Raw genomic sequence first — 24960 nt, forward strand, 5'->3', positions numbered from 1 at the left:
CTTACTGAGTTCTCTACTTTACATCTTCTCTCATTATCATTCACTATCAACCTCTCAAGGAAACCATACATACAACCCATTGCAACGTTAGCATCTGATATCCTCTCTTTATTATATAATAAAGAGAAGCAACCTATATTATAACCACAGTGTCAATATTAATTCACCATTCTGTTAAATTCTTAAATTAAGAGTGACCACTAGAGTGTATGCACTTTAGCACCAGATTAGATCAGATAAGATTAAAACTTAGGAAAATTAACTCATTGAGTGAATTTGAAGTAAAAATTTATTTCAAATAGTTGTTTTTTATGACATTTTTAAATAACTTTATTACTTTAATTGATTTTAATTTTTATATTTTATAACAGGATGTACATTGATAACAGAATTGTAATATTTTCTGAAGTAACTTATCCTGTATAAATATTCGTCAAATATAAAATAAAAATAAATATTCTTTGTTTTTTGGTAACTCGTAACTTAAAAAGTGGTTTCTTGCATCTATGTGGAGACAGAAGTAGTTTGTATATATTTAAATACATATATATATATATATATATATATATATATATATATATATATATATATATATATATATATATATATATATATATATATATATATATATATATATATATATATATATTGCTTGATCAGCAAGAATTGTTAAGCAAACTTAATAATAAAAATATTCAAATACCTTCAAAAATAGAAAGTTAAAATTAATAAATTAGCAATTTGATGCTTCTGATTAAAAAACAAAGTTTTGAGACCATAAATCTTTAGTTTAGAGTATAAAAAAAGAATGAAAGTTTAATGAATAAGCAAAAATAACGAATGATAAAAAAATATTGAAGGCTTTTGATTAGAGGAATAAACACAGTTTGAGATCCTAAATTTTTTTTGTTTTTGTTTGAAAGTTTGTTAAAAGTTGAATGATTTTTTATAAATTTTTTTGAATGAAGTGAATTTGAATAACTAGCTATGTTAGCATTTGGATAATTGCGCAAACCAAGTGAAAAAACCCACAAAATTGAACTTAGTTTTAGGATTGAATCTTGTTCAGTGTTTAATTTCACACTCCATAGGCTAAAAGATGGAGCCAAGATTAAATTATATTAGTCTAAAAAAAAATTTGGTCAAAACCATGTAACAGTTTTCATTTTAAGTATTAAATAGAAAATAGAAAATTATTATAATCTTAAAATGGAGGAAAAAAACGACATTTCATTTAATAAGAAATCAGTGTCCAAAAAACCCCACTAAAAAAAGCTAATTTCTTTCGTTAAGTAAAACTTAATGAAAGAAAGTTACATTTAAAAACACTTAATAGATGTCGCCATCAGAACTAAGATTGGCCAATGCTGACCTAACTACCGACCTAAAAGTGCAAACCTAACTTGCAATGCTGACCTTACTTGCCAACCTAAGAGTCTACAAAAAAACAGCAACCTCATTTCTATGTTTTACGGCAACCCCTTTATATCAAACTTTTTTTTTAATCTGATGCCGACCTCTAACAGTTTAAGGTCAGCAGTTTATTGCCGACCTCATTTTTCCTAATTCTGAGGGCAATAGATGAAAATATCATTTTTTGTTAAAAACCTTTAATTTAATTTGGGAGATTCAAAATTATACAATAAAAAAGCTATACAGAGAAGTGAAAAGATTTATTTAGACTTTTAAGCAAAATATAAAAATTAGTATTTTACTATAATATTGTTCTTTAATATCAATTATCTTAAAATTTTTTAAAACTATCGATATTAAAGAATAATCCCTTAGTAATTTTTTAAAACAAAAAATGTAATGCATAAAGTGTTACGAAAATTAAATTTAATTGTTTAACGCTTCCAAATAAGGCTTACATACATACATACATATATATATATATATATATATATATATATATATATATATATATATATATATATATATATATATATATATATATATACATATATATATATATATATATATATATATATATATATATATATATATATATACATATATATATATATATATATATATATATAATATATATATATATATATATATATACACACAGTATTGGACAAAACATTTGCAACCAACATCGAACAATGCTAAAAAGTGTTCCTAATATTACATGTCTTAAAAACAAAACGAACTATACTACCACAGCAAACAGTTCAAGAGTCTGGAGTCATAGCATGCCATGACATGAGCAATCAGCTGACAGGTGACAGCATACAGGCAGAATTTTGTTGACAAGTGCCATTTTGCAGCGGACAAAACAAGTGCAACATTTTTGGTTTGTTTCATTTTCTCAAGTCTGTGTCAACGTCACGGAAGTTTTTTAATAATTAAAGGAAGTATCCAGAAGTTTCCAGAAGCATGCAGAAGCTTCCAGAAGTTTCCAGAAGAAGCATCTGGAAGCATCCAGTAGCATCCAGAAATATCCAGAAACACTCAGAAGCAATTAGACACATCCAGAAGCTTCCAGAAGCATCGAAAAGAAGCATCTAGAATCTTCCAGAACAGGTTCACACAGGTTCATTTTACTATATAAGAGACATGTAAATCGACATGTAATTCAGTCAGTATATGGAAGTCAATCAGTCAGTATTATCAAGACAGTTTATCGAAGTGAGTTCTATCAAAGTGTTTTATCGAAGAACATCAATACAACAAGTGAAATACAACAAGTGTTTCATTACATCAATACAGTCCACATCCAACCAAGACGTTGTGTTCCACAGAGCATTATTGTATCATCACAAGGTAAATGTAACACGGTAAGCCTTGAGAAGCGTGATTATTTATTTTTATTATTTTTATGACTTCAAGTGCAAAAATGGCTCCCGACAGTTTTGGATTGGAACTAAGAAAGAAAATTATTGACAATTACGTAAGTGGAATGTCACAAAAAAGTATTTGTGATAAATATCGCGTGAAAAAATGGACTGTATCAAGACTATGTTCCAAATATCGTTCTACGGGGAAGTTGGCAGCAGATAACAAAGGTTGAAGACCGCGTTCCACCACTTCTAGAGAGGAATCTATGATCGTCAGATCCGTCAAGAAGGATCCCTGGATATCATCAGTCGAGATACAAAAGCAATTAGAGCTGCCTGTATCGGACCGAACAATCAGACAACGTGCCGTTGAAGCCGGATTGTTTTCTCGACGCCCTGCAAAAAAACCGCTGATTTCACTAAAAAACCAGAAGAAAAGACTCCTGTTTGCTACATCTCATATTCACTGGAATGTGCAGAAATGGCGAACTGTCCTGTTCAGTGATGAATCGAAGTTCAACATCATTGGGAGCGATGGCATTTGCCGTGTACGTCGACCGGCCGGAAAACGCCTCCATTTACGTTACTGCCATAAGACCGTGAAGCATGGTGGAGGCAATGTAATGGTCTGGGGGTGTTTTTCTGCTAACGGTCTAGGTCCAATACATCAAAACGATGGAATAATGGACCATTTCATGTATAAAAATATCCTGAAAGATGTTATGTTACCTCATGCTGAATGGAATATGCCAATAAAATGGGTTTTTCAGCAAGACAACGATCCGAAACACACTCCAAAAGTAGTCAAGCAGTGGTTTCAAGACAATCACCTATTGGTGATGGATTGGCCGCCTCAATCTCTGGATCTTAACCCTATCGAGAACCTGTGGGAGATCGTCAACCGCAGAATTAATCCTGAAGGTGTTCGTAATAAGGATCAACTGTTTGAACAAATCCAAAAGGCCTGGGCAGCAATTCCACAAAGTTTCATTGATCACCTGATCGAATCTATGCCTCGAAGATGCAAAGCTGTGATCAACAACAAAGGATTCGCCACGAAATATTGATAGCAAAATACAGCTTGGTCAACATTTTGTCTAGTTGCACTTGTTTTGTCCAGAAGGAAATCAACTTTTTTTAATCTTTTTGATTAATTTATTAATTTTCGTGTACAAATAATGAACTTTGTGATGAATAAAACTTGAAGAACTTTGTCTCTAAACAGTTACATAGTTCTATGTAACAAAAATCTAAATTGAAAAAATGCAGCACTTTTATATAAAGAAACTAAATTAGCATTATTTGGTTGCACTCGTTTTATACGATACTGTGTGTGTGTGTATATATATATATATATATATATATATATATATATATATGTATATATATATATATATATATATATACACACACACGCACACATATATACTGTTGCCTTGAGATTAAATCATTAAAGAGCATCATTTAATGATTTGCTCCTTACTGGAGCAAATCATTAAATGATTTTCTTTCTCTTTCAGACTTAAGGTTAAAAAATTTGTATTGTAAACTATGTTTACAATTCAGTTTTGCACCTTAATACAAATAAAATTTTTGTGCGACAACATTTAACTTGAAATATTCAAAAGAAAAATCTTTTTATTTTTACCTTATTACTTACCTTATTATTTACCTTGTTATTTTAACTTACCTTATTATTTTTAAATTTTTAATGTTTTTAAATTTTTACCTTGTTATTTTTAGGACCTGGCATGATGCTTACAGTTTTAAAAGACAAATAAAGCAGGTCTAGTTATGTTTATAATGCATTTTTAGAACTTGTCTAGTATTCCAAACAAGGACAAATAAGAGATTTGTTAAGGTAGAGAATGGAATCAAGAGTAAGATAATAGCGAGCGCAGTAAAGAGCACAGTAAAAATGGCAAAAAAACGACGCAACATTTAATTATTAGAATTAAATAGAAGTATATTAATTTAAGACATAGTATATTAACATAAGGAAACCATCTGTATGATGTATTTATTCTTTTAGTTTATTCTTTTAGTTAAACGTATTTATAAATCAACTCGGTACATCACTAACTTTTGATTGTAAATAATTAATATGAGGAAGCCAAGATAAATACTTGTCAACAATCAATCGTTTGCACCTTAAGACTTTCAGTCTTAAGGTGCAAAACTGAATTGTAAACATAGTTGGATTTGCTCTTACAGCCAACCTTCAACCATTGTCAAATCATTATAATGTTGCTTCTCTTCCTTTTTTCTATAAATACTATAATGGGCGCTGCACTAAAGAGCTAGTGCCACTTGTGCCATCTACTAAAATTTATTCTCGTATTACTCGCCATTCAATTAAGTCTCATCCTTTAACTGTGACTGTTCCTAAGTGCTTCAAAAATTCTTATTCATCTGGTTTTTTCCCTCAAACATCAGTTCTTTCGAACTCACTCCCTTCATCTTGTTTCCCTGATTTATATAATTTGCAATCTTTTAAATCATCTGTTAATCGTTATCTTACTTTATAAACATCATCTTTCCACTTCCAGTAACTTCGAACCCTAATAGTGGTTGCTTGCAGCCTTGTTGGAAGTGAAGATGTTTAATATATATATATATATATATATATATATATATATATATATATATATATATATATATATATATATATATATGTATATGTATATGTATATGTATATGTATATGTATATGTATATATATATATATATATATATATATATATATATATATATATATATATGTATATGTATATATATATATATATATATATATATATATATATATATATATATATATATATATATATATATATATATATATATATATATATGTATATATATTAGTAGAAAATCACTTAACAAAAATTTTTTCTATTTGACACTGTGTTTCATCAACAAAGATTCATCAGAAATCTGATGAATCTTTGTTGATGAAACACAGTGTCAAATGGAAAAAAATTTTGTTAAGTGATTTTCTACTAATATATAATTGCTCTGTTCTTTTAAGAACATTGAGCACTCTATTGTGTAGAATACTTTTTAAAGTTGTTTAAATATATATATATATATATATATATATATATATATATATATATATATATATATATATATATATATATATATATATATATATACATACAATATATATATACATACAATATATATATATATATATATATATACATACAATATATATATACATACAATATATATATATATATATATATATACATACAATATATATATACATACAATATAAATAAAATATGAACAATGTAAATAAAAATATATATAGTTTGGATTACTCAAATAAAATATATAGTAAAATATATCAACCGATCAAACTTTAAAAAATCAAATAAAAATATAAGAAGCAAGTAATCTTTTAACAAAAAAGTACAAAGATTCAAATCTTACATTGTCGATGGTTAGGAGATATAATGCTTACTAAAAAAAAAAAATTAAAATTGTAAGTAAAAAATGAAAGAAGTTTAAACTATAAAAATACATTTCAATAACAAATTATAAAGTTTTTAATAAACTAATAAAAACATTTTAGGTTAATATATTATATTTATATAATTTAAAGTGTTACATTAAACTTTAAATATTAAATATTTTTGATTTATATTCAATTTTTTTTTTTTTGGACAATAACTATTCCAATTTTCTAAAGCAACTTTTTTAATATCTTTTAATGCAACTTTTTCTGCTTCTCAAGATTTTTTAAGCAACTTGAATTAATAAATATTTCTTTATAACTCCCTTTTAACTTTTATATGCTGTTTAAAAGAAAGGATTTTCAGTAAACTAACAACTTATTTCTTTTAATTTGTAATCATTATGTAGACAGTAATGTTAATAATTAGCTCAAACAGGACAACTTCACTGTGAACCATCAGAACCAATAGGAACCATAATAAAACATTGATAATTGCTTCACAGCAATTGTATATTATTATTTCAGAAACTTTTTTGTTAGTTGACAAACAAGTGGTTCCATTTAAAGGAGCAAGTGGTTTAAAGCGATATCTTCCACACACACACACAAAAAAAAGGGGATATAAGTTAAAGACACTTGCTGGCATGTCGGTTTATATTTATAATTTTGAGATTGATGGTGAAAGTGGTAAATCTGGACCTCCCGTTGGCTGCACTGCATCAAATGCTGAAAATGGATTTGTAGTCCTGCGTCTTTGTAATGGTCTGCAAAAAAATAATCACAAAGTTTTTTTTGATAATGTTTTTTGTACCCCAGAAATTATAGAACTTATGTTATCCATAGGTATCTATGCTATGGGTAAACTATATATAGCTCATTCTAGAAATTGTCCTTTGGCATCTGAAAAAGATTTAAAAAAACGTGGGTAAAGAACTACTGATGATATTTTTCAAGTAACAAGTACTGGTTGTAACTGCTGTTTGAAAGTTTGAAAATCACTGGTTGTAACCGCGTGGTTTGAAAACAAAAAAGTATTAGTTAAATCAAATTTTGTTAGGAAAAATATTTACTTTTTTTCAGATTTTGCAATGGAACCGCAATTATAGTCCAGTTGGACTATGATAACGGTTTGATTGCAAAATCTGAAAAAAAGTAACTGTACAGATATGTGAAAAAGTATGTGGACAGCATCAAAAAACTTGTTTTTTTAGTTCAAATCACATTCTTTTAAATTATAAATAACATTTAACACTTTCCAATACTTGAGTGTACTGTTCATAGTTGCAAATTAATCTTAAAGAATGCTTGATAAGGAATTTTTTCACATACAATGCCCTATAGCTATCACAGCATGTCTGAAATTAATATTTGGCGGCGTAACCCTTCACAGCTTATGCACCAGCACTTACGTCAAGGCAGGCTTTCAACTAAAATGTCTCCAAGTTGACTGTTTGATGTCAGGCACGTATTATTGCCTCTGTCAGATTTACTCTGCCTGTTGGCTTGGTGTTGCTGATGTTCCTTTTCAAGATGCACCACAGACTTTTGATTGGGTTTATGTCTGGTGACTGGCCTGGCCAATCATGCATCTGATTCAAGGTGTGTTGTTAAAACCAGGCTTTTACCACCTTTGAGCGATGACAAGGAGCACCGTCGTCTTTAAATAAGAAGTCACACAATGCAACTTGGAAGCAGACGAGTTATGTTAGCCTGGATGCTAAGATGACCTGCAGCCAAATGCATAAAAAGCATATGTTGTACAAAAAGCAGTGTAAAAAAACATTCCAATCATAATACTGTACAGTACTACAGCAATAACAATATGGAGAATAAAAACAAAAATAACATATAAAAATGGCGCATGGTAAAAGATATTCACAACATACTCAATTAGTCGTGTTTAAAAATTGCATAGTAATACTGTATATTATGCACCTTTTTTTAGAACTTATTCTGGAACGCCCAGGTCACTTCTTTGATGCGGTTTGACCAGTATTTGCAAACCATTTAACCACATTCCCTATACCCCCCTTCTTTCCATGACCCTTTGCGCTATTTCACATATGCTAAGGCCTTCTTTATGCAAAGCAATGATGCATGCACGCTTCCTAGGTGTGTATTCAGGCCCACGTAGACCCATTTATTTGCAAATACAGTGTCTAATAATTCATTAAAAAAATTTTGTTTACAACTTGGATTGTTGTTTACAACGAAAGAGATGACAATAATTTTTGACGCCAATGACGTCAATTTTTGTCTGTTTATTTTTTTTGGTGTAACTAATGTAAATCCTACAGTATTTCAAATAGTTGTTTTTTATGACATTTTTAAATAACTTTATTACTTTAATTGATTTTAATTTTTATATTTTATAACAGGACAATTAAACAATTGAAATACAACAGATACTTTCAGAAATATTTCTAGGATAAAAGATATCAAAAGAATACACTTTTTTCCTACTGTCCACATATTTTTTCACAGATCTGTATCTAAACCTGCTACTGTTCACTTGTATAACTCATACATGAGAGGGGTCGATGTTTGCGTATCACTTATCAACCCTTCAAGTCTTGGTAGTGAAAAGGCAGAGTTCTGTTCACCGAAATGTATAAAGACAAATGATATTTCTGCTAATTTTAAAAACGATGTGCATACCTATGATATGCGGTGAAAGCAAGAAAGGTTGCAAAAAGAAGACTATGTTTCAATGTAGTAAATGTTAGTGTATGTAAAGTTTTTTTATGTGTAAAAAAAGACAAATGCTTTTTGGGTTTTTATGGAGCTGTTTAATTTCATAAACTTAAGTAACAGTTATACCATGGTAAACTGTGTACACAAAATAAATGTGAAAAAATAAGTACGTCATTTTTTTTCAGTGATTATATTAAAATCTTTTTAATTGTTTAGTATTTTGTTTACAATGTGTTGTGATTTCAAAAAAATGTGTCAGTTTTTTTTATTTAACTTAAAATTGGTTTTAAAAATGACAAAAGAAGCAGACATAAGAGAAAAAATTATGCACAAATATTTGGAAAATCATAATAGTAGCTAATTCGAAAGCAAAAGTGTTGCAAATACATCCATACATTGTTAGTTATGTAATTCAACATTTTTTTCTAACAAAATCGATCAAACACAAATCTGGTGGTGGAAGAAAGGAAAGTTTTTAAGATATAAAACTAGTTAGAAAACTGGTTAACAGTTTTAAGATTAACTCAAGCTTTTCACTAACGGAACGCGCAAAAATTTATGGACTTTCTCATAGTTTTGTTGTAAAAGTTAAAAATAAACATGGTTTTCATTCTTTTAGAGCACAAAAAATGCCCAACCAATCCGAAACTCAACAAAAAAAATTGTATGACAATTTTATTTCTAAATATCTATATATTATTGAAGACAACAAAATCGATTATCAGCAAATTCCTGGTACTGTCTATTATATTGCCAAATATGAAAAGGAATGAAATTTAAATACACAAAACAAGACAAGTTTGCTAAAAAAGCTTTGATTTCGCAAGCTATTTGCAGTTGTGGCAAAAAATCAGCACCTTATATTTTTCAGTCCACACTTTCTGGTCAAATATATGTAAAAGAGTGTTTACAAAAACGCCTTTTACCTCTCATTAGATCACACAATAACAGACCTGTGTTCTGGCCTGATTTAGCTTTAAGTCATTATTGTAAACTAGCTATGGAATCCTCCTAACTGCCCAGAATTGAGAGTTATTGAAAAGTACTAGCTTATTATAAAAAAAAAATGAAAATAACAAAATAAGTTTCCAGAAACAATAAAGATATTAAAATATTATTTTAAAAAGCATCAAATAGTTTTGATTCTTATTCTGTGCGCAAGCTTGTGGGTACCACCAAAGCAAAAGCTCGAAATTTTATTAGATTGCAGAAATAATTTGAATTTTTTTTATGCTTGATCTTCTTATATTATTGTATTAAAGTTATTACTTGGTTCTCAATTAAAATTGAAGAGAACTTTTTTTAAGTTGCTTTTTTACTTTCACATTTATTTCGTGTACATGCTTTAATGTTACAAAATTCTTGTTGTTTACATTCCTTGTGAATATTATAGTATTATTGATAAAAAGAAACCCTGTGTTGAAATTGTATTTTTTAAATTGTTTTTAATGTCCATAGTGCCTACTGTCCAGTATAAAGGACAAAATTTTCCATGAAACTGGGGTCAAAAAAAAATTGCACTATGTTTCATGCCATCTAAACATTATTTGTGTAAAGTTTTGATAGAAATGCATAACTCTAAGTAACTTGTGCATTAAAGGATTAAACTTAATAAAAAAATTTAACAATATTAAGCAATTTAAGATATTTATGCATAAATAAAGACACATGTTTTTTGGGTTTTCATGGAGCTGTTTAGTTTTATACTTTTAACTTAAGCAACAGTTGTTTTTTTTAACCTAAGTAACAGTTATAACATGATAATGTTACAAAATTCTTGTTTACATTCATTGTGAATATTATAGTACTATTGATAAAAAGAAAATGTGTTGAAATGGTATTTTTTAAATTGTTTTTAATGTCCATAGTGCATACTGTTCAATATAAAGGACAAAATTTTTTAAGATCTTAAAGATCTTGTTATTAAAAATTTTAATTGTTACAATTTCTTTATCACCTTTCCATGTACACTGATTTCCATCACATAAAGAAAAACTTCTCAAACTTGTTTATTAATTTGTCTCTCAGACAAAACTCTTTCAATAAAACCATATTTTTAAATGTTAGTAATAATATTTAATTTGTAAATAATAACATTATTTATAATTTAACAATAATATAACTATAATTTATAATATTAAAAATATATTTTGTCAAAATATCAATCAAAAATAGCTTGCATTGAAACTAAGAGTAGAGCATAAATTATAAGAGTAAACCATAAATTATAAGAGTAGAACATAAATTATAAGAGTAGAACATAAATTATAAGAGTAGAGCATAAATTATAAGAGTAAAGCATAAATTATATGCTTAAAGGGATCTACAAGTGTCGAGACAATATGTGTTCATATTAATGAAAATGTTTTTAAAAAAACGTTTTTGGTAAAATTTTTTGGCAAAATTTTTTGTGCTAAATTTTTTTGAATAACACTAAATAATAAATGCTTATCAATATAACAAAAATTGTCATTTTAGTCAAAGCTTGTCTTCTCCATTTTTTCTTGGTTCCTGGAGTCTTTGTAATTTATGCCTCAATCTAAAGAATACTTAATTTATTTCATATTATTTGTCCGTGTAAGAACATATCATATAAAATTTATTTTGTAAACTTGAATACTTTAGTTATTAAAGTGACAAAACTTTGTTTCTTAACATTTTAATTATTATTTGTGCCCCTATTTAAGTTGGTATATATCACTCAACTGCAACTACCTAAAAAACTAAAATTAATAACAGGGTCATTCCATATCAAATCACTAATGGTCCCCAGGGTACAACCTCAAATTTGCTTCAATTTTTGACCACCCACAGTATTTATGAAAAAAATATAAACCTCAAATTTTCAGCTTGAATGGCCAAACCATTCAAAAGTTATGATTGATTTAATATTGACAAAAATCCCAAAAATTTAAGTACCTGGAGCTTATAGCAGATTTTTTTGATTTTTGACAGAACATAACTTTGTAAATAAAAAAGGTGATCACCTAAAATTTTTTTTGCTAATAGTTTTTAACCCAAATAAATCAATTTTGCAGGTGTTTTTGATTGATTTTAAACAATTTTTGAGTTCTGGTACCTCAAAGTTGCTAAATAATGCAATATTAGAAAAAAATTTTGGAAACTTTAATGTGCTACAGTTCAATACCAACTGACAAACTGTGCCAATTTTTTGTTACTTTTGTGTACTTAGAGTAACCACTTGAGGAAAAAATTAAAATTATGTGTTAAAAATTATTTTAGCACTTGCAGCAGCCTGTTAAAATTATATTTTTTTAAAAAATACAATAAATTACATTCACTTTGTAGGCATAGAAAGTAGCGTACACAGTTAAAATAAACTATGAAACTTTTTACTGGCAAGGTTTTATATATAGACAATCAACAAAAAAAGATTCAAAGACCAATACTCTACCTTATGACATAGTTTTAGCAATTTGAATGCGATGCTTTTTTAGTTTAAAAGACCTAATAGCGCAAGTATTCTTCTACCCTTAATGGATGGAGTACTTATTTGACATATCACTTTGTCAAATGGAACCCAACACTGATTTGATTGTGCATCATTAATCCTTCTAATTTTTTTTTTCTATGCATGAATCTTACATTAACATATTGGTTTTCATTACAAATCTCAAGCACAAGCCCTATGTACCATTCATCACCTTAAAAACATGCAATGTATTTACCAGGTTGAAAGTTGAAGGATCTTTTTTTGCCAAGTTAATATTATTCAGCAAATGGGTCATAGACAGTATCACTAGAGATTCTCCATAAAAATAAATCTCCACCTGGTACAAAACTGTGATAGCTTCTTGTGCCTGGGGCTGTGCTCATCTCTTCATATCATTTCTTTAGTTTAAAATAAACTTTATGGTTATTGATATCACCACTTGAAATGTACAATATGTTAAGACCTTTTAATGTTTTTTTCAGCACATGTAAACAGTTCATATGGTGTAAAACTCTGGTTTGCATTTGCTGCTCGTAGACTCACTTTTGCTGCTTCTCTTTATAGTTCCTCCTATTCCATCACATGGACTTTTGCCATAGGATGTAGCAAAGAAGTGATGCTCAGCATTTATATTGTGATCTTCAAGATGGTACATTAAGTTTAACAGACATTTGTAATTTTGTACTGTGACAGAGCACCATCACTGAAGTATTTTATTTTATTGATTGTGGATAATTTGATTTTGATCATGGGAGTAACTTTGTGAGAAAACAATGAAATGTTGTTTGGTCATGGTAAAGATGGTCAGAAATTGTACAATAGCATTCACATTTGAGCTGATTTTTTTCATCTTAGTAATAAACAGCAAATGGATCTTGTACAAGAAAACTATAGTTCTTTGCAAAATCTATAAAAATAAGACAAGTGTGTTGATCTAATGTTCTTTTTGCCTCTGATAAGTAGGAGGATTGTGCTTCCTTGATAAAGTGGTGGTGACAAAGGTCATACAAAGTTTCACTTAAAGTTTCAACAAACTCAATAATGCTTGTTTGGACTGTGTGCAGTTCAGTCAGTTGATACCAATTGTTTGTATGTAATCAGATCAAAATCATTATTTTCAAACACATTTTCCAAGTAAGTCTTCAAATTTACTTACAAACACATACTTTTATTAAATCTTTGAAATATATTAAATGGCCCTTAGGTAAAGCGCACATCAACTTAGCATTTTGATGATAAGACTACTACTGTCAACTGTGATGCGCTACTTCAGCCTTAGTTCATAGAACTTGGTGAATCCAACTTTGTGTGTAGGGTATAATTTTTTAAACTCAAGATAAAGTTCTTTTAATCGAACTAGTATTAAACATTTTTGTTTATGAATTTTTACATTATTTATATATGCAGAAACAAAGTTTTGCAAGTTTTTTCAATTGACCAACTATCAGGTGTTAGTGTTAGTAGTTAAACAAATCCTCATAAAATTAAAATTCTTAATTTAAAATTAAAAAAATCCCATTTTCAGAATAAAGTTTGCCAAATTAAAGTTTAATAACAATTCTAAAAATTATTGAAAATTAATTATTATTAAATACTATTAGAAAAATAGCATAAGAAATTCTAATTTATTAAATGTGTGAAACTTAAAAATAAAACTGCTGTTATTGGTATAACTATGCAATTGCATAACTGTGAAAATGTCTCTTGGAAAATTGGAATTTTCTTTTCTTTTTAGGGATTTTCTCTGCAACTTGCTTGTTAAACTCACTTCTTAATGTTGGTAAATTCTTTAGAAGGCCTTCTGACATCAGCTAATATTAAATAAAAAAAATTAGCAAGAAATAAATTACAATCTAAAAAATTAACAAATTTGATTTAACAATGTTTATTCAAAATATCGAGAAGTCGTTTATATTACAGTATATTACGGTAAGTTTTTAGTTATTGTTTTTTTGTTTTTTGCTTAGTATTTTATATAAACTGAATTAGGTGATCGTAACGACGATATTTTTTACTTGTCAACATTAACTAAAATCTTTTATCATTTTTTACTTATCTGCTATCATTTCTCGACTAATATTTATAAAAAGCCACCTCTGAAATATTACATACAAAAAAAGTTTATAGGTTATTACAAACTGGTACTAGAAATTTATTTAATGACTTAGTGTAGTTTAGGCGATTTATAGATTATTTGAATTCTTTTATTTCCCAGTGAGCACGGAATTTAAAAAAGATGTCTTTTGAATGTTCAAAAATCGTCCAATACATTCAAAAGATGTTCAAAATGTTTAAAAGACGTTTAAAAGGTGTTTCTTTTTTACATCCTGTGCCCACTGGGTTAGAATTAGCATGATTTTGTCAGCGTATAATGCCCAAACAAGGCTTTAGATGTTTTAATTTTTTTTGCTTCAAGTTTTTAAAATATTTTAAGAAACTTTTCTCTATTTTTATATAATTTTCAAAACTTATTAATTACTCCTTTTGTGAATCTAAAGAACACCATTTTTGAGTCTTTAGATCAATTCTGCTCAACAGCCTTAACTTAACTGCAGTGAAAAAGTTCCTTAATTTACTATAGATCCTAGTTCAAGAAAGAGTTTACATTTACGAAAAATTGCCAATAAATGATCAGAACAGATCATATTATTTAACTATGATGTTCATTTCACCTAAACAATGTATTTATTTAAAATCTTATAGGACTCTACGCATTCCCGGAACACATTTTAATCTCAGGGAGGGAGATTGGGAAATACTTTGATAAATTCCCAATTTCGTCAAAATGCTGTATCAAATTTATTCCTGGTTAACACCCTAATAAGTTAGAGTATAGGTCCTTAAATTTTTTTGGTGATTGTCTATATATAGAACCTCGCCATTAAAAAGTTTCATAATTTATTTTAACTGTCTACGCTACTTTCTATGCCTACGAAGTGAATGTAATTTATTGTATTTTTTTAAAAAAGTATTATTCTAACAGGCTGCTGCAAGTGCTAAAAAACTTAACACATAATTTTAATTTAAGTACACAAAAGTAACAAAAAATGGCACAGTTTGTCAGTTGACATTGAACTGTAGCACATTAAAGTTTCCAAATTTTTTATTAACATAGCGTTATTTAGCAACTTTGAGGTATAAGAACTCAAAAATTGTTTGAAATCAGTCAAAAACACCTGCAAAAATAGATAACTTGGGTGAAAAACTATTACCGTAAAAAATTTCAGGTGATTACCTTTTTTATTTACAAAGTTATGTTGTCAAAAATCAAAACAATCTACTGTAAACTCCAGATACTCAAATTTGCCAATTTTGGTCTATATTGATTCAATTATAACTTATGAAAGGTTCGGTCAATCAAGCTGAAATTTTCAGGATTGTGTTTTTATCACAAAAACTGTGGGTGGTCAAAATTTGAAGTAAATTTGAGGTGGTACCCTGGAGCACTTTTGAAAAACGAGGTGATTTCATATGGAATAACCCAACAACATAATGTAATGCTATAAATAAACAACAATAGTTAAAAAACATAAAACTACTTTGAATAAAATATTTAAATAAAATAGTTTCCAATTTGAACTCGCAATTTAGACAGCCACGCCTCAAAATTAGAGCAATAGAACATCCATTGCACTGCAATAATTTGTCGTTAATAGGAAAAACTAATGTACTTAATCATATTTTATATAATCAAAAAATAACTCTTTTTTTAAAAAAACAAAACAAATATATAAATTTTTTTTTTTTTTTTTGAAATCTTTTTTTATCTGATCTAGCTACAGATGGTGTTTGGATTAGTATGATAACTAACAACAAATTTATTCGCTCATCGATTTAACAAAGAGGAAATCATCTTCCAAAAGTCTAACAAATGTGATGAATTTGATTCCTCAAGATTTTTCTGATAAAAAAGAAGTGATGAAACAAGAAACTATTGAAAAAATTCAAATGGGACATAAATTCAGCGTGACGCATGATGATTATCCATCTTTGAGGAACAGAAGGTGCATTAATGTCAACCTGCATGAAAGCAAATATAAAAAAAAAACTATAAAACTAGCCTCATTTGAATTTATATTTTCTGTCTGGCTGAAAGTTTAATACAAAATTGTTAGAATCATTTGAATTAATTTAGTGTTTGTATGGAAAGAGATGCAGTAGGTTCTACTCGAGATGGTGCAGCAAACAACAAAAAGCTCATGTAATTAACAGACATTGTTGATCAGTTTTGCTTTAATCATGCCATTTATCTTAGTGTATGTGACACGTTATAAAAGAAAAATAAAGACACAAACCTACAAAGGAAACTCAAGATAACAGACAGTGATTCAGAAGAGGATGAACATGGAACTTACAAAGATAATTTTAGTTTTCAGTAAACAATGAGATTAATGTTGACTACCCTAAAATTTTTATGAATGCACGAAAAGTAGTAAAACTCATAAAAATCTCATTAGTTCGTAATCAAATTTTTCAGAAGAAAGTTACTAAGAAATTTGGTAAAGAAATCAAACTGCATCTGGATGTTCATCATCTTTGGAATTCACTTTTTACAATGACAGCGTCTTTGTTAAGAAATATTTATTCTTAATATTTACTGAATTAAATGCTCTTGATGTAATCAACAAGCTAGATTTTGAGTCATTAGCTTCATTACACGCCACTTTAGAGCCAGCAAAACTACAAGTGGAATTCTTTAGCAGAGAAGATGCAACGTTATTGATAGCAGATACTGTTCTTGATTTCAGGCCCGCAAAACTATTTGCTATAAATACAGAAATCGCATCTATATTGCATTCAAATTTAAAAAAGCGCATTTTTTCGAGCTGCACAAAAGTTTCTGCACAAAAATCAGGTCACAATTATCTGAGGAATTGTTAAAATCTTTAGTTTTCTTAGATTTTTTTACAATAAAAATAAGTTGTTACAAGTTTTATTTCGAAACATAAACATAATGTGAGAACAGTTTTTTTAAATAACATTTTTAATAAACAATGCAAGATGAACTTACATAAGTTTTATTATTTAACAAGAAAAATCAAAAACCACGGTTAACCGCTGGTTTTTTTTTTATTAAAACCGAAACCGCAGTTTTTTATAAATGCAGTTTTTTGGAAACCCTAATTACAAATATTTTTTAGAATTTAGTGAAAAATTATACAAATGATTTTCTAATTGTCAGACAAAAAATCACTTTGATATCTTTAAAAAAATTTACAATGACATCATATACTGAAACTGTTACGAATTAAATGTGCATGAAATAAATTATGCAGTCAGCAGACTGCAGCATTTATTATAAAGACTCAAGAACCAAGAAAAATAGAGAAGGTTTTAGCTAAAAAGACAATTTTTATTTTGTTACTATGCATTTTAATATTTAGTTTTAACCAAAAAATCATTAACAAGATGTCAAGTGGAACAGTCTCAAAGTAATACATCTGCAGAAGTTATTATTAAATAAAGAAGTTATTAATAAATCATTTTGGCTGCAGTTTGATGTTGTGAGACGAGGTTGATTTGCCACTGTTTTGACAAGCTGAAGTCGCAATTATTGCAGAGTATGTTACTGTTATAAAGTTTCTTGCTTAAGCATTAGATATCCTGCAGTGTGAAACAGAGGTCTGCAATATATACCTGCTGCCAACATAAATGAATTTAAAAAAGAAAATGAACTTCTTTCTTCCGAACAGCTTAACCTAGTGCTGCAAGCTAATGGTGGTAAGCATGGATGCAGCCATAGATAGCAGATTCAATCAGTTCATCATGAATGCAGACTTAATAGCAGTAATTGTCCATTAAAAATTTAAGTTAAAATCAAATACAATGGACAAAAAAGAAATTGATCTGGAATTCTTAGAGAACAAGATTCAACAGCAGTAGTAATTGGCTAAAAACAGTGACAGTGCTAGTTCAAATTCAGGATATGAAGCAATCATGTCTAAAATTGAAGATGAATTCTTTCAATTAAGATCATCACATAACACTTGTATAGTAAACAACCGGGGCTATGGCAGGGGGTTGGTTTGATAACACAGGGCCATAACCAGGGCCAGGTTTATGATCAGGGCTGCATTAATATTATTGATAGGTCCTATAAAATGTTATCTTTAATTAAAATTTATGATATGAATTTTATTTAAAAACAATATTTTATAGGATCTATCAATTTTAATGCAGCCCCAGTCGGGTTTATGAGCGGGGTTGGATTTATATTGATAGATCCTATAAAAATATTGTTTTTAATTATAACTCATATCATAAATTTCAATTAAAAACAACATTTTTGTAGGATCTATCAATATTAATGCAGCACTGATCATAAACTCATCCCCAGTCGCGGCTATGTGTTATCAAACCTGGCCCCGGCCATAGCCCCAGTCGTTTACTACACTTGTACTACTCCTGGTAACATTGTTTCAACAACATTAGTGCATTAATTCAACACTTGATGACCTTCATGTTAAAAAATTTTTTTCTTGAACTGAACACTTTTTTTGCTTACAAAATAAACGTTTGCAACTGATATTGAAACTGCATAATGAACAACAAGATGCAATTTGTGGTTACATTAGTGAATATTAGGAAAAGGGAGCTGTAAACATTGTTAAACAAGAATTTGGATGCCACCAATATGGCCAGACATGAGAGCCGCACCCAGCTCTTTAGCCAACTCTGGAGCCTGTTTGGTTACTAATTATGTTGCTAGTAATTAAGTGCTGCATATATTACTAATTTTATACATTATTACTCATAACACTATATGACAATTAAAAGATAAGTTATTCTAACAACATAAACATCTTTATTTTGTTTTAGATGATCATTTTACAAAAATTTGGTTCTGCAAAATCTATCAGTGAACATCTATCTATTAGGATAAATTTTCTCTAATTAAAACTTGCTGTAACTAGTTTTTTTAAAAACACCTGCACCAGAGTTTAAATCACAGTAAATCCATATTACCATGTAAAGTTTACAACTTAAAAATGTGAAGGTTCTAAACTTTACATTTTTTAAAAATAAATCATATTTATGTTCCAAAACCAAAATTTAAAAAATCATGCAGTATGCAAGACAAAAAAATTAAATAATTTGCTGTTTTAGCATTATTTTAAAAAATTCTTTATGTTTTAGTGATTAAATAAACTTGGTGTGAATAAATTGTTTTTCCAACCTATTAATTTTTAGACAATCTAATGATGTATAAAATTTAATGCCAATATCATGCATTAAAAAAAAAGGTCATTATTTAAAAATTAATTATTTAAAATATCATTATTTAAAAGTTCATTATTTAAAATTTCATTATTGTTGAAATATTTTGGTCATAAACATAAAAGATGCCATTTTAAATATATGATTAATTTTTTTTGCATACTGTAGTTATTTATAAATTTAAAAATAAAAAAAGTTTAAGTTTTCTTAAACAACTTTTAAGAATTTTATTCGGACTTAACTCGTCTCATTTTCAATTTAACTAATCTCATTTTCAACTTAACTAATCTCATTTTCAACTTAACTAATCTCATTTTCAACTTAACTTATCTCATTTCAAACTAACTAATGTTTAATCTCGAGAATACTTTCTCGAGAATTTCTTGAGAAAAAGTCATTATTTTTATTTCTCAATTCTCTTGAAATTGAATGAAAATTCTCGAGAAAGATTATTTGCTTTAATGATTAATCTAATTCAAATTATAGTTCTATGTTCTTTGCATGTACGTAACCCAAATGCTGCGCAAGGTTTCTTTTTCTTTCTGGTTTTTTTTTTACATTAAATACTAATACTATGATAGCAAGAGTTTTCAAGTAATAATTTATTGTAATATATTTTATATTTATATTTATTATATTTTACGTAAGAAAAGAACGATTAAATGTTTTAAGAAATTTATGATTTGTCTGATTCTTTCAAACGATCTTACAAAAAGTTATATGTAATTTATTTTATTTATTCTAGTTTTTATAGAAAAAATGAGCAACAACGACAAGGGCATGACTTACAAAGATGTCAAGTCATATTTTAAAATAAACAACGATAAGGCAAATTGCAATTTATGTACAAGAAAATTATTATGCAAAGGTTCAGCAACAATTGGTATGAGGAGACATCTTGAAAATGTTCACAAATACACTCACGTATTAGAAAGTTCTACATCAAAATAAATGGAATAAAGTTGAAAATCTAACTAATCAAACTACTTTAAAATTTGTAAAACAACCAACCCTGGCTGAATTGATTTCTAAATTAGCTGGTAAGGGGGGTATATCATTCAATAAAATTACTAAAAGTGAATTTATAGGGCAAAGTATGACCACTAGGAGATTCAGATTACCTTAAAATCCTTCTGAGGTGAGACAATTAATGGTAGAATTTTACCATAGCAAGAAAGAAGAGATAGTACAGATTATATAGAAACTAAAGAACGAAGAAAGAAAGTTCAGCGTATCTATTGACGAATGGACAAGCGTTAAAAATTGTAGATTCATGGGTTCAATTATACAGAAATAATGAAAATAATTCATTTAACCTTGGTTTGATTTTTATCGAAGGAAGTTGTACATCAGAAATAACTTTGGAAATACTGTCGCAAAAATTAGAAGAGTTTGGTCTATCTTTACAAGAAGATATTGTGGCTGTTATGAGTGATGGTGCTGGGGTTATAAAGAAATTTGGTAGATTATCGCCTGCCTTGCAGCAATTATGCTACAATCATGCCATACATCTAGCAGTTTTGAAAACATTCTATGCTGAACCAAAAAATGAAATAAATAAATCCGTAGACGAGCATGAGATTGTAGAAAGCGAAGATGATGCTAGCATTGGAAGTACAGAAGATGACTTTAATTTGGAAATTGACGTGTTACGTAGCAAAAACTTTCAACTTAAATCCCAAATTAAAGATGCAGTAGTACGAATACAAAAAATCGTAAAACTCTTTAAAAATTCTACAGTGAAAAATGGTGTTCTACAAAAATATGTAAAAGACCAAGTACAAAAAGAATTGGCTTTGCTACAAGACTGTAAAACACGCTGGAATACTATTGAAATAATGGTGAAACGATTCTTAAAAATCAAAAACTGTGTGCAAATGGCATAAAGTGAATTAAATTTAAACCACTTGTGGAAAGATAATTACATACAGATGGCCAAAATCCTATTAGCTGTATTAGAACCAACACAAATAGCTGTAGAAGCTTTAAGCTGAGCATATGCAACATTATTAATGGCTAGTAAATGACCGGGGCTATAGCCGGGGCTAGTTTTGATAACACATAGCCATGACCAGGGCCAGGTTTATGATGAGGGCTGCATTAATATTGATAGATCCTATAAATATGTTATCTTTAATTAAAATTTATGATATGAATATTATTTAAAAACAATATTTTATAGGATCTATCAATTTTAATGCAGCCCCGGCCGGGTTTATGACCGGGGTTGCATTTATATTGATAGATCCTATAAAAGTATTGTTTTTAATTATAACTCATATCATAAATTTCAATTAAAAACAATATTTTTGTAGGATCTATCAATATTAATGCAGCACTGATCATAAACTCAACTCCGGTCGCGGCTATGTGTTATCAAACCTAGCCCCGGCCATAGCCCCGGTCGTTTACTATTAACAGCCAAAGGAGCCTTAAAATTTTTATTTAATAAATTAGAGGAAGAACGTAGAAAGAACTAAATAAGTAGAGAATTCTAAAACAATATCAAAGAAGAAATAAGTAAAAAGAGAAATGATAATGCTGTATCTTTATACAAATTTTTACATAACCCAACAAATTATGAAAAATATGCTTCTTCTTTTTTTAAATCTTCGTCAAAAAATGATATTTTTTTGACGAAGATTTAAAAAAAGAAGAAGCATATTTTTCATCATTTGTTGTCAACACTGAGCTATTACTTGAAGAACAACTAAATTTAGCTATAACAAATACAAAAAAATAAATTATGCCACGCCAATGTTGCGATAATAATAACCAGAATCTTTATCAGTCACTTAAAAAAGAATGCAGCATATTCCAAACAACTGGAATAAGGTCACAAAATTTGGAAAATCTAAAAGATGCATTATCTATAATATAACTAATAACAATAATAATATAAATAATAACAATATAACTAACTTCAACGCAAAACGAACGTAATTTCTCAACTAATGATTGCTAATGATTTTGTAACAAAAAAAAGAAACAGATTATCAAACACGCCATTGAATGCATTATGTTTTTTAAAATATTACTTCAAAAACAATAAATAAAAATTATTACTTATGTGCTTATAATTTGTTTAATTGCTGTTTTCATTTCACATTTTTGTATTAGTATTTTTTTCTTTTATAAATTAACTAATAAATAACAATTAAAAACTTTTTACACTTGTATATTTTAGAGTATATCTTTTTTTCGTTATATTTTTATACCATTTTTTTCTTATATTAATTGACTTTTATATTTATTGCTGTTTTTTTAATCCAATGTTTGTCCATATACATTTTATGAACATAAATTATATTAAAATTTAAAAAAAATTATGATTTTAACATTTCTCAAAATTTCTTGAGAATTCTCGAGAAGAATAAAGAAGAATAAATCATTCGAAGAGCTTGAATAGGAACATAGTAACGATTTTAGAGAAAGCATACTGTTAGCTCTTGTAAGTTTTTTTTTAAGATGATTATACCAAGATAGGTTTTCATTAAGATATACTTCAAGGTATTTTATATAATTTGACGGAAAAAGTTTTTTTCCATTAATTTTAATAATATCAATAGTTTTTTTTTGAGGGAAATAAAAAATAATATATTCAGTTTTATTGACATTCAATGAAATATGATTACTATTTAACCAGTTACATAAGCAATGTAGATCTTAATTAACTTTTTTACAAAGAGTTGTAAAAAAGTTAATTTTAACAAAGTGATTTGTTGATATATAAAAGATTGGTAGCATCAGCATAACAATGAACTTAATGAACTTTTTTAATGAACAAGATAAATCATTTATATATAATAAAAACAATAACGGTCCAAGAACGGAACCTTGTGGAACACCATATTTAATAATGTTATGTGTGGATTCAAATCTATTAATTGAAACAAACTGAGTGTGATCCCTAATATATGAAGAAAACCAATGATTAGCAATACCATGTATTCCGTAGTAGTTAAACTTTTTTATTAGAATGTTGTGATCAACCATATCAAAAACTTTTTGAAGATCTATGAATACACCACAAGCAAAGGAACCACTGTCAATTGCACCACAAATCATTTCTGTAATGCTAATAAGAGCATGAGAAGTGGAGTAATTTGAATGAAACCCAAACTGTCGAATATGAAAACTAGCAAAATTATTCAAAAAGTTGTAAATACGAGAATACATAATTTTTTCTAAAAGTTTGCTGACATTTGATAATAACGAAATTGGTCTATAGTTATTTCATTCAAGTTTTGAGTCTTTTTTATGAATTGGGATAACAGAAGCAGTTTTTAAGATATCAGGGAATACACCGGTGATGAATGACAGATTAAATAGTTCAGAAAGTACAGGAGAGATATCATTTGCAAGAGCTTTAAAAATAAATATTGAAATGCTGTTAGGTCCCGAAGCCTTGCTGTCATTAAGAGAATGAATAATAGAAAATACTTCGTTTTTGTCTGTAGATTTTATGAATATTGATTTAAGATTAGGATTTTTAAGATATTTATTAAAGTCAGCATTGGATGAGTGAATTTTTTCTGTAACTCTTCCAAAACTGAAACAAAGAATGAATTAAAAGATTCTGAAATTTTAATGAGGTCATATGTCATGGAGTTGTTAGAAGATAAGCAAGAAGGATATGAGTTAACTCTTGAACTAATGTTTAAAAGATTCCTTATACCATCCCATGTAGATTTCAAATTTTTGGCATTATCAGAGAAGAACTTAGAGTAATTGTTCTTTTTACTACGACAGGTGAGAGAAACAAGTAAGTTACTATGTTTTATAAGATTTTTCTAGATTGAGTTTGTTATTAGGATTCTTTGCTTTAAGAAATTTGTTAAACATTTTAATTCATATTTTAATTGAAATCAAGATTCCTCGTGTTATCCAAGGTTTGAGACCCCTTGATAAGCAATGATTGCTGACTTTTTTTAATGGTGCATGTTTATCTAAAAGAGAATTAAAACTTGTGAAAAACTCTTTAAATGACTTATTAGTCTTACCTTCGTCGACATTGATTATATTAGTCCAACTAATTTTTGAGAAATCACTACATAATTCCTCGCAATTTATTTTTTTTAAATTCCGACGAAAAATGCAGCTTTTTTGAGAATTAATTTTGGTTCTATATAATGGATGTATTAAAAATTAGGGTAAATGATCTGATACCATAGAAGCAAAATTACCAGCAAAAATATTTGTATATTAGTTTTATTGTGGAGGATTTCATTTAATCTGGTTTTGCAGTGAAGCATTACATTTTTTGGAAAAACTTATAAATCTAAATCCTTCTTCATTTGAAAATAAAAAATTTAACTAAAATTATGTTTTGAAAAATTTCATAAAATT

The 24960-nt window shown here is 28.0% G+C and overlaps 1 protein-coding gene across 1 annotated transcript in view; it reads right to left on the minus strand.

The window, feature by feature from the left end:
* The window catches only part of LOC136071924 (FAS-associated factor 2-like), a 59177-nt gene that overhangs the window by 20738 nt on the left and 13479 nt on the right, over positions 1-24960 (minus strand). Inside the window, exon 6 of the mRNA XM_065797746.1 lies at positions 6221-6250. Coding sequence (XP_065653818.1) covers positions 6221-6250 — 30 coding nt within the window. The remainder of the gene's footprint in view (positions 1-6220; positions 6251-24960) is intronic.

The sequence above is a fragment of the Hydra vulgaris genome, chromosome 05, assembly GCF_038396675.1.
Source record: "Hydra vulgaris chromosome 05, alternate assembly HydraT2T_AEP".
Taxonomy (NCBI): Eukaryota; Metazoa; Cnidaria; class Hydrozoa; order Anthoathecata; family Hydridae; genus Hydra; species Hydra vulgaris.